The sequence below is a fragment of the Plectropomus leopardus genome, chromosome 17 (genome assembly GCF_026936395.1).
Source record: "Plectropomus leopardus strain MGB_pleo_1.0 chromosome 17, ASM2693639v1, whole genome shotgun sequence".
Classification (NCBI taxonomy): domain Eukaryota; kingdom Metazoa; phylum Chordata; class Actinopteri; order Perciformes; family Serranidae; genus Plectropomus; species Plectropomus leopardus.
The window spans coordinates 19,750,833-19,761,767 of record NC_142192.1 but is presented as its reverse complement, the minus strand read 5'-3'; the positions used below and the strand labels follow the sequence as shown (position 1 = coordinate 19,761,767).

The 10,935-nt window shown below is 39.3% G+C and overlaps 1 protein-coding gene across 3 annotated transcripts in view; it reads right to left on the bottom strand.

The window, feature by feature from the left end:
* col28a1a (collagen, type XXVIII, alpha 1a) overlaps positions 1-10,935 on the bottom strand; it is a 37,689-nt gene that overhangs the window by 1,933 nt on the left and 24,821 nt on the right. For all 3 annotated transcript variants that reach the window (XR_015779425.1, XM_088090218.1, XM_042506871.2), the window contains exons 18-34: positions 9,780-9,848; positions 9,624-9,695; positions 9,140-9,208; positions 6,851-6,922; positions 6,066-6,134; positions 5,550-5,618; positions 5,260-5,328; positions 5,091-5,159; positions 4,789-4,857; positions 3,903-3,971; positions 3,532-3,600; positions 3,333-3,413; positions 2,675-2,710; positions 2,546-2,582; positions 1,703-2,257; positions 1,219-1,367; positions 424-697 (exon numbers count right to left, since the gene is read on the bottom strand). Coding sequence is in view for 2 of the 3 variants with exons in the window: in XM_088090218.1 (XP_087946344.1) it covers positions 424-697; positions 1,219-1,367; positions 1,703-2,257; positions 2,546-2,582; positions 2,675-2,710; positions 3,333-3,413; positions 3,532-3,600; positions 3,903-3,971; positions 4,789-4,857; positions 5,091-5,159; positions 5,260-5,328; positions 5,550-5,618; positions 6,066-6,134; positions 6,851-6,922; positions 9,140-9,208; positions 9,624-9,695; positions 9,780-9,848 (1,897 nt within the window). In the remaining variant the exon portion in view is untranslated. The remainder of the gene's footprint in view (positions 1-423; positions 698-1,218; positions 1,368-1,702; positions 2,258-2,545; positions 2,583-2,674; positions 2,711-3,332; positions 3,414-3,531; positions 3,601-3,902; positions 3,972-4,788; positions 4,858-5,090; positions 5,160-5,259; positions 5,329-5,549; positions 5,619-6,065; positions 6,135-6,850; positions 6,923-9,139; positions 9,209-9,623; positions 9,696-9,779; positions 9,849-10,935) is intronic.

Below are 10,935 nucleotides of genomic sequence, written 5' to 3'. Positions count from 1 at the left end.
ACTGTGTCTGTTTTCATTGTTTACAAATAATCATAAAATAAATATATGGACATGGTTTTCTCAAAACAGAAATCAAAGTAAAGAATAAAAATGCCACCCAAAGGTAAGAAAACACTGCATCACAAATACTGGGGGGATGTTTGGTTTCCATATTAGTATTTGTTACCATTCATCTAACAAAACACTAACAAAAGGAACTTAATTGAGAAAGGGAGGTGGCATGATTTCCCAACCTAAACAAACACATGATAAACACATAAGCAGCCTTATCACAACTCCAGATTTCCCGGCATCTTTTGGTCATGGCTGTAGTACTGGAAGGTGATACACTTATCAGGAAAATCTAAATGATGAAGTCCAGTCTGATGTAAGTTACACATGTATAAAAGGCGCTGTTCATCTGCTGCCGTTCTGCTTGTTTACCTGGCAGTGATGAGTCTGTCAGGGGTGGAGGAGGGCTGATCGGAGCCTGAGTGCTCTCAGGCTCATACAGCCAGTCAGTCGGAGTCTGAGGACCCACCACGGAGGTCAACCCGGGGCCTTGCGGCCCCCTGCTACCGGGAGAGGCAAAGGTGATGTCTGGCAGCTCGTTCCAGGTCTCCACCAACAGTTTAGTATCAATCAGGTTCTTGTCGGCCGGACCTGACTCATGGGAGTGTGGCGTCGGGGCTGTTATTGTCTCCATTGGGAGTTCAACCTGGAAATTAAAGAGGGCCCTCAGATCAGACGCACTTATAGTTTAAAATATCACATAACACTGTTTCATATTTTTCAATGCAGTCATCCAGCCACTGGTAATGTGAGTATAATTTCAATAAACAATGACAAACAACATGCACAGACTAGTTTGAATGTGGTCTGTTCAGAATGGTTCGAATGCCTTAAAATAGGATCATATCTATGCTCCCCATAAGATGACTTGGTGACACCCTTACTTAAGTCAGTATTGACTATCTGAAAAGCGAATTCAATTCAATTCAATTTTATTTATAAAGCCCATTATCACAAAACACAGTTTGCCTCAGAGGGCTTAATGGCATACGACATCCCTCTGCTCCCAGACCCTGACATTATATACGAGAAAACTGGATTTAACACCCAGCTCCCCACAAAATGGACCCTTTGACAGAAATACTGAAGACAGTATTACCAAACATTGAGTCTAATTATCATTTCAATTAATTATCATTTTCAAAAATGAGATAAAAGCAGCATTACTTGTATGTTTTCGTCAATTGGGAACTCTTTGAAGCGGCTGCCATCTGGAGACTCTGGCTGGATTTCCACAGGCGGAAAGACAGAGTTTGGTAGAAATGCCATTGTGTCATCCTGCTCACAAATCTGACTCAGTATTCTGCCTTCCAGAGCTGCACGGTACCAAAACAAAGAGGTAGCATAATTAGAAAAATAATGTTACGGGTTTTATTCATCACAGAAATGACAGATATAAGAATTATAATAGTTGGGTGGATGATAACAACCAAAGTAGAACTTGTTTTGTTTTAACAAGAGTTTTTTTTTTTTTTTTTAACCATATTTAGTGCAAGTTATAGCACCCTTGACTAATGTCAACCTACTGAGTCAAACGATCATGAGATAGTAGACTATATCAACTTTGATTCTCAGCAGCATGCCGATGTCGCCAATGCTCAGCAGTGCCGTTGTGGTGTATCTGAGGTGTGAGACAACACTGATTGCTTACTGGGAAGTGTCCTGAAGTCATCTATGAGGTAGATGTGCTCTTCATCAGGATCAGAGGCAATAACGTGCATCTGAGCCTGGAACTCTTCATAGAGGGGGTCAGTCTTGTTTGCGACTCCTATTACAAACATCTCGATCCCCTGCGCGTGGGCCTGTGTTGCTGTTTCTTCAAACTGCATGACGTCACGTGGGTCAGCCTGGCCATCCGTTAAAACCACGGCCACTTTCCTAACGCCGGGCCGCGAGGCCTGGAACAGCTGATTAGCTCGATGGATGGCGCTGCCCGTGAAGGTTCCCTCGCCAAGGTAAGGCATGTTCCTGACGGCGGCTTTTACGTCTTCCTGGCTGGACTGCTGCTGCAGATTGACTACCACCATTTCTACATGGCTGTAGAGCACCACGCCAATCCGACTGGCGTCTCGGCCCACGGTCACCCGGTCGATTAGAGCGTTCACAAAGTCCTTCACCAGCTCAAAGTTTTCCGGTCCCACACTCTCAGAGCTGTCTATCACGAACACCAGCTCCAGAGGACTCTCTCTGCACTTGAGACCACAGCCTGGGCAACAAATGTCCGCAATAAATAAGAATTGCAAAAAAACTGCAAGGGTGGATGCAAAAACATGAACCAAAGCTTGTCAATATGTACTATCTCTATGCATCCTATAATCCTAACTAGAGAAACAAAATACACTGCGATAGGTGTGCAAAATAAATACTAAATCATCTCAAAATTTCTGTTCTGTTTTGTTTACTTCGTTTACAACTAAACACGAGCCTACAAAAAAGACTACTACTGACTGAAGATTAAACTGCTGCAAAACATGATCAGCATGATGTAATTTACCACAGATATCTCTTATAATCCTGATGACTTCTTCTCTCTGTGCACAGAAAAAAAGATGAAAAAAGAGTTGAAACATTTTAAAGTTAATTTATAAAGCTCAGTGTCATTTGTGCCAGTCACTTCACTCACTGTCAGTCCCGGTTCTCCCTTTTCTCCAGGCCTCCCCTGTAAGATTAAACTCACATTAGGAGGAAGAATGATTACAAAGTACCGGGCTAATTTATAAAGGATGAGTACATGGTGATTTTATGTAATGATAGCTCAGATCCATTTGGCTAAACTGGTATCTGCCAACATTCTTTACAAACTTTCTTATCTATTTTCCTAAAATCTGCTGAAAAACTGATCAGTAACAGGAAAGTTTTAGCCCTCTATGGACCGATATCTCCAAAAGTCAGCAACTTACTCCAAGGCGATCTAGACTGATAAGTAGTACCACAGGTAAAAGGAAAAATATGTATTTGTAATTGAGTTTCAGGGTGAAGAGTGCCTTAAAAAGGGGACCTAATTAGAAATCGGTTTTGGACCAGACGATAAACTGATGATTGTACTGGCTGTAAAATGACAAATTTTGAAATGCATTTTATATATTTTCCCCAATAAGGGAATTTACACCAGAAAGCATCCTTTATAGGTTTGATTATACATGAAGTGAAGAACACATCAGACATCAAATAACAGCTGAAAAACAAACCATTCTCAGAAAAATGTGATTGACAGATATTTTTGAAACTGACTAAAGAGATTTTTAATGTCATGTTTTACAAGACAGGACATGTTATATTACCATCTGTCCGGTAGATCCAGGCTCTCCATGGTCTCCTTTGTCTCCTTTCTTTCCCCTGTCTCCAGGAATGCCTCTGTCACCCTGTGTGTGTGTGTGTGTGGAAACACTGTTATCATTAGAGCAAACTTGGATCACTGGTAATTGGAGGAGATATATCACAGGCCATGCAACAACTGACATGTAGCTGTATTGGTCGTACCTTCTCCCCTGGAAGGCCATCCCCTGGTGCGCCCCGAGGGCCCATTGGCCCCTGAAACCCAGGCTCTCCCTAAGAAAAAAGATGGTTGAACTGGTGACAAGAGTTTTATCAATAGAATTATCTTTAAATCCACAGACTGATTGATTTGATTTAACAGCACAGGCTAATAACTTAAGAGGGGACAGCATTCATCGTTTCAGCACAAGATAACTCATTAACGTGCTCATCTCCACCATAGCTGGGTGCTGAATCCTAAAAAACAAGAACCGACCTCATCCTTGGTGAACAACATGATACAGCTGAGATACATCTGTGAACCCTTAGTATTGAATGGCACCGTACCAGCCTTGGCAAGTGTTTTTATTGCTTACCTTTGGTCCCTGGATGCCCTCCCCTGGAGGCCCCAGCAACCCTGGTGGACCAGGCTGCCCTGCAGAGCCCTGATGATAAAATACACGACCGCTGTTGTCAAGTTGTATAGCTGATGTCACTATTATCACAAATTTCATCACAATACTACAGTATATATCAATTCTTTGGACATTGATAAAATATTTGCTGATATCACAATGTCTGTCAATATGTGATATGATTTTGATCTGATTCAATTCAGGGACCTGAAATTGATAGGAGATGATATCAGTAAATATCTAATATCTAAAAAAAAAAAAAAGGCGCACCTTAAAGATGACGATATGTGTCGAATATTTTCCAGTGGTGTAGTGTAACAAAGTATTATTACTTTGTTAGAGTACTTCAGTGTTTTTGGGAGTATCTGTACTTTAGTTGATTTTTTTCTATTTCTGTCAACTCGCACTTTTACTCCACTACATTTCCCCTACGCGTCTTACATCTTACTATAAAAGAGGAAAGGAAGGGAGAAAGGAAGGACAGAAATTTAATTTTGCTTTCCATACTTTAGTAAATTTCATATCATAAAACTACTTTAATACTTAAGTACAGTAAATATCAAATACTTTGAGGCTTTTTACTAGAGTGATATTTTTAAAGGTGACTATAACTTCTACCAAAGTCATTTTCTGGTAAGATATCTGTACTTTACTCAAGTATGGCTTTCAGGTACTTCATCCACCACTGATGTTTTTACTTTGCATCGATGATATTTGGTCATTGAATCAATGTATAAATTGAGATCCATGTATCGTTACACCCATTGTCATTATGCTGTGCAGCGGAAATGGTTTATTAGAACAGAAGAAATTGTTTAACTCCCTTCGTACTGTTATATACACTGACCTTGGGTCCATAAAGTCCAATTCCAGGAGGACCAGATGGTCCCGGCACACCTGGCAAGCCTCTGTCACCCTGACAGACAAAACAAAGTTGGACTAAAAATACTTAATACTAATACACACCTTACACACTTTTTGTTTTTATCCTTTTTAGCATTTTTCTCTTTGTGTCATCGACACTGAACGTAAGTCAGCATTCCCTGTTCATTCACGGCCTGCTTTACATCTCACAAACATATCAACATTTATGAGGAGGTCATATGATTTTTGCTTTGTTGGTGTGGAGGCTGTTCAGCGGTGCCTCACCTTAGGTCCAGGTAGTCCTTTCCCTTCAGGTCCCATCTCTCCTGGCAGTCCTGGTAAGCCAGGCAGTCCCTAATGATCAGGAAAATATGTCCAAACCTGTCATTCTTATACTTTGTATGAGAGGATAATTCATTTGTACTCCTCATTTCTGACAAATGTTTCCTCTCACCTGTGGTCCTGGGATACCATCTCCCTTCATTCCTGGTGGTCCAACAGGTCCAGTATTTCCTCTGTTGCCCTGAAGGAGAAATGGGAGAACAGTCAAAATACTGAGAGGGACAAACAGTAAGAAAACACTGTTGTATCTACCTGTGAGCATGAAATATATATTGACATGCAATTGGGTATATTGAACATATGCGATATGACTCTGACCTCAAAGATGCAATCACGACATCTTGGGGAAAGCAATATGGTGTAATTTATTGATATGGCGATTATATTCTGTGTTCATGTTACCTTCGGCCCAATGATTCCCACTCCAGGTTCTCCAACAGGTCCAGCTGGTCCTATCGGCCCAGGATCTCCCTGTTAAGTCAAATGTAACTACTAATCCACTACGATTGCTCATATTTTAAGCAAACAATTGATATATTTGTACACACCCTGCAACTTGTGTTTGGCATCATATATCAGGATACAACAAACACAGTTTTGGTAAACAGATAAGTTTCTTCGTGACCTTTCTGACTTTGTTGGATTCACTCTAGAAATGTCACCCATCACTTGAGGACAGGACTAAGCTCATCAATCAGGATTTCAGTTTCAGTGTGTGTGTGTGTGTCTAACGTTACTGATTGTTGCGCGTGCCAGGGGTTGTTGCCTGTGTTTTTTTTCTCTTTCTTTTGCTCTCTCTCATGTTTGTGCTTGTGTGTTTGTATCCTCCTCCGTGTGGCGTTCTTTTATGTGTTTGGCTGCTCTCTGAACCTCGTTGTGTGTGTGCGGCTGTAACATTGATTAACTGGCTGTAATCACCTTTGGTCCTGGTAAGCCACGCCCAGCAGCTCCAGGTAGGCCCATCATTCCTTGACTCCCAGGCTCTCCCTAAACAATAAAATGACATAAAGGTGACAGCAGACAAATACAGTATGTGTGTCAAGACGTTATATTCAAATCAAATATTTGTCATGAATACAAAAGGTTTTGTTCTCAGTTTGTTCTCAGAAAGAAGCTTTTCACCAGAGCAGGTTCTTGAGCAATCTTTTGAAGTAAAGCTGCTGGTGTTGCAGGAGATCCTTTTTTCCAGTGTACATTATCAAAATCTGATAATTTAAATGAATATAAATAAATATTTATCCATACATAAATATAAATATCTAAAAATAAGTAAATATTTGCTAAAGATTTGTGTGTTTTGCATTGCACATTATACTAATGCATATCTCATTTTGCATTATACTACACCATACTAAATGTAACTGTTATACTGCCTTAACACATCATATGCTATATTGTATTTATACTTTGCTGTATTAATACAGGCAACATTCAGTATCATTACTAATTATGGTATATATTATTCTGGTGTATACTGTTTACAAACTACTGAATTGTTGCTAATAATAATATCATAGCCCCTAGGCTCCCAGTTCATATTTTTCTTACTTCCACTTTTACATTAGATGTACTGTATATACAATGCCTCTTATTTTAAAACATCCATGTTTTATTTTTTACTTCTCTCCTTTTCTGTTCTCATTGCTGTCTTTGGGGTGCAGCAACGCCTTAGTTTATCTTATCTGAACCTGTATTTAACTTACCTTGGCTCCAGCTGGTCCAACAGGGCCTGGAGACCCTGAGAGTCCCCTTGGTCCACGGTCACCTCTGTCTCCCTGTGGAAAAACACATGCACATGACGTCTAACATCTCAGTGGTGTCGTAAACCAATTAAGCACCACCACACTCACAAACACATACATGTATTCTCACATAATGACAGTAGAAACCTCATGAAACGAAATATTGTGAGCAACACAAGAGTTAAACAGCCAAGAAGATTTACTGCCAGGGAGATTTAAATGCTTTGGACTCTGAACTTTCTGATGTTTTCAGTCTCTACCAGTTCATACTGTTTTATGTTCACATTGTTATGCGTCTGGAAATGCTGCCTATCAACAGGGGAATCTTCTCTGTAGGATTATGACTTAATATTGTATTGAGTTTCTTTCTATCATTTCGCTAATGTCAGGTATATAAACAATATGAATATGGGTTTCATATGCTAGGATAGACGAAGTCCTTTTAAAGAAAGTCGTCAGCTCTGTCTTGAGACTGAGACATTGTAAAGGATATAAATGCATGCAAAAACTGACATGAACAAAAGAAAAAAAAAGGTACGCAAAAACTGCAGAGAACTGTTAATTGCCAGTTACACTCAAAGTGCCACCTTTTGGGTGGGGACTTTGTTTTGCCTCTAGGGCTGAGGGTGATGGTAGCACCAGTGTTACATCATCCACAAGTTAAGAAGCAGAACACAGGGAGCTTTACTTCGGTCATGAGGAGCTGAAGTGTCTGAGACAAACTGAAACCACACTAACACATTTACCATCATGCGACAACTTCACTGCTAATTTCTTCTCTGTACTGATGCACTGATCGCCAACACCAGTCTGCTCCGAGCACACCATCAACCATTAATCCATCACACACTCACAATACACACACTACACACTCAGTGGGCTGGTGTGATGGAAATCCTGGAGCTTTCTCAGTGGATATATGCCATAAAACTGCGAATCATGAAAACCTTGTACGTGGTGCTTTAAAAGGTTGTAGTATATTGAATTTAAAAGGTATCTCCGCTCTGAAAGGTAAATAAAACTAAATACATTAATCCAATAAATCAACTATGCATGCAGGCTACATTCATAAATCATTGAAGCCATGATCAGTACAGGGATGTAAATATGTACCTAACCACTTACTATTTACATACCTGCCTTTATGCAACATGCATGTTCAAACTATAATGTATGCCTCTGCCAGACAACTTACATGCCTGTCTGTCCAGACCCATATATAGTAAGGATACTGAAGAAATTTAATAACTGTGCATTTTTAACCCTTTTAAAACTAAGCAAATTAGCTGGATTTCTTTCAAAAACATGGGAAGAGGGCAATGTGCATCTTAAGAAGACATGACAAATTAGCAAGAAATTAGTAAAAAGTAGAAGAGAATTGCCTGAATAAAAGCATAACAAAAAAAGTAAAGTAAATAAATAAAAAATGACAACAAAAAATGACCTGAAAAACAAAAACGATTTTAAAAATGATTTTAAAGAATGATCATAATCTTTTAAAGTATAATTATGATTGTTATAAATATAGTTCTATGAACATTTGTTCCTAGATTTTTAAAAATCAATTTTCTAGATCTACTAATTTCTTGTTATGTGCATTTCTTACAAATCACTCATTGCCCCATTTTTTCTCCATGTTTTAAAAAATAATTCAAACCAAGTTGCTCAGGGTTCAAAGGTTTAAATGCTTGGAAAATCCAGGTTTCAAAGGGATAAGTGGAATGGACATTATCAATATACTTACATGTATGATTACAAAGAACTGATAGAGAGCTTCATCTCATGGTTGAACGACAATCACCTAAAGCTCAAAATAATTACCAGAGGAACACAGTAGAACACAGAGTTGCAGCCAGTAGTAGACAGGAGACAACACTTTAAATATGGATGTTGCTGCAAAGAAGCTTTATATTCTAAAACGCCGATGCCTCACACACATCTTTAACTCTGCAGCACAGAGATCTGCACAACTCTACACAGTTTCCAGGTGGACCAGTGTCATCAATTCAACATCTGACCAGATGTCTCACCTTCTGTTCCTGAGTTATGGCGTTGAATAATGACAGACAACGTCACAATGACGTTGACCTTTGACTTTTTGGATATAAAATGTCATCACTTCATCATTTACCTAATTAGACATTTGAGTAAAATGTTGTCATTATTAGTGTATAAATTCTTGAGTTTACTGCCCATTGACATTTGTTCATGTTGAAACAAAAATCAGGATATCCTCTGGTGGCTGATTACCTTTTCTCCAGGGATGCCTTTCCCCGCTGCTCCCTCTAGGCCTCGCAGACCAGGTAATCCCATCTCTCCCTAGATTAAACAGCATATCACAGTACACGACAGCATTAAACAAAGCAACATTTTCAAGTGAATCACAAGCAAGTTTGTGTGTAGAAAGAGCAAGAAGCGACGTCCATTTGGTGACTCGCCCAGCATGTTTGGGACATGTTTCTCTGTTTAAAAAATTCTTATTAACATCTAATAATTTCTCTCTTGCCAAGTTGCATGTTGCCTTTTTTTTAGCAACTTTTCAACAAAATGTATGTTTTCCTAGGTTTCCAAAGGTTAAACAATAATGAGAATGAATAATGACTGCACATTTCAAAATATAGACGGTTGTGAACTGTTTGGTTTTTGGGTACTTCAATATCTGAATTGCACTCTGTCCAGATTGGACTATGTCAATTTACAAAATGTGACCTTTGACCTCCAGTAACTGTCTCACCTTAGGCCCAACAGCTCCATCCTCACCAGGAATGCCAGGTATCCCAGCAGCTCCATCAGGCCCTGGCTCCCCCTGGAAACCAAACACAAACACTTCTGGATCCCACTGTGCATTTTATTAAACGGGCTTTATTCAAGTGGAGTTTGGTCGCCGTACCTTTGGTCCTGGTTCACCAACACCCCTCTCTCCCTGAAGTCCTGGCTCTCCGGGGAAACCCTGATCACCCTGGGAAGTAATACAAATGACTGACTGGAAGTCTCATCAGATGACAACTGAAGGTGCAACAGATGTTTTAGTGCTACATGGTTGGTGTCAGTTAATCTCATATTTTGAAGGCCCAGTGTGTCGAATTTATGAGGAAATTTTAGCAGATATGGAGAATAATACAATAAGAATGTCTTATTTAATAACATGAAAATATGAGTTGTGTTTTGTTTGAGTTATAATCAGTTTATGTCTACAAAGGCAGCAGGTCCTCATTTATGGAGATCACCATGCTGCAGTAGCCCAGAACAGATGAACCAAACTCTGGCTCGGGATAAGGCCATTCACGTGTTCGTGTTGGCCACTGTAGTTAGAAGCCCCTCCGTGAAGAGCAAAGCCAGAAGCACGAATATGCTTAATTCAGTATTTTTACCAGTTTAAATCATGTCTGTTTATTTTGAAGAGGAAGAAACCTCTACGAACAGAAATCTCCTGAACAAAGAACACTAAAGGACTTTTATCCTAACCACTACATGTTGCTAAATCTCCTTACATTTTACACACTCTTCTTATGAGATTTTGCATCCTAAAGAGAAAGATTACGATGAAATCCAGGTATTAAACTGGCGCTAAATACCATCGTAAAAGAATTACCCTAAGGTTTATGCACATCCATCAGAGTTTGCAGACTGACTTCTTGGTTTGACCTACTACTTACTGTAGATGAGGGAACTGACAGTTTTACGATGCAATCAGAGATTATTAAGACATTTTGGGAGCACTCAGGATTTCAGTTTCACTTAAAAATCAATTGATTCAGATAAATCTGACTGCTCTTTGTATATAATTGTAAAATCATGTGAGTGCTTATTTGTTGCCACTTTGGAAATATATTTTTTAGTGATTTCACTGGTGAGTAAATGTCATATATTAACATGTTTTGTTTAATAATAACCTCTTACTATATATAATATTGGTCTCTCCACAATGGAGTTATTTGTAAGTCTCTGAAATCGAAATTTACTTCTTACTACATACTAGATCATATTGGGAATGATAAAAGGACATGAGGCATGTCTATAATCCCTTCCCAGCCTCTGTAAAGGCC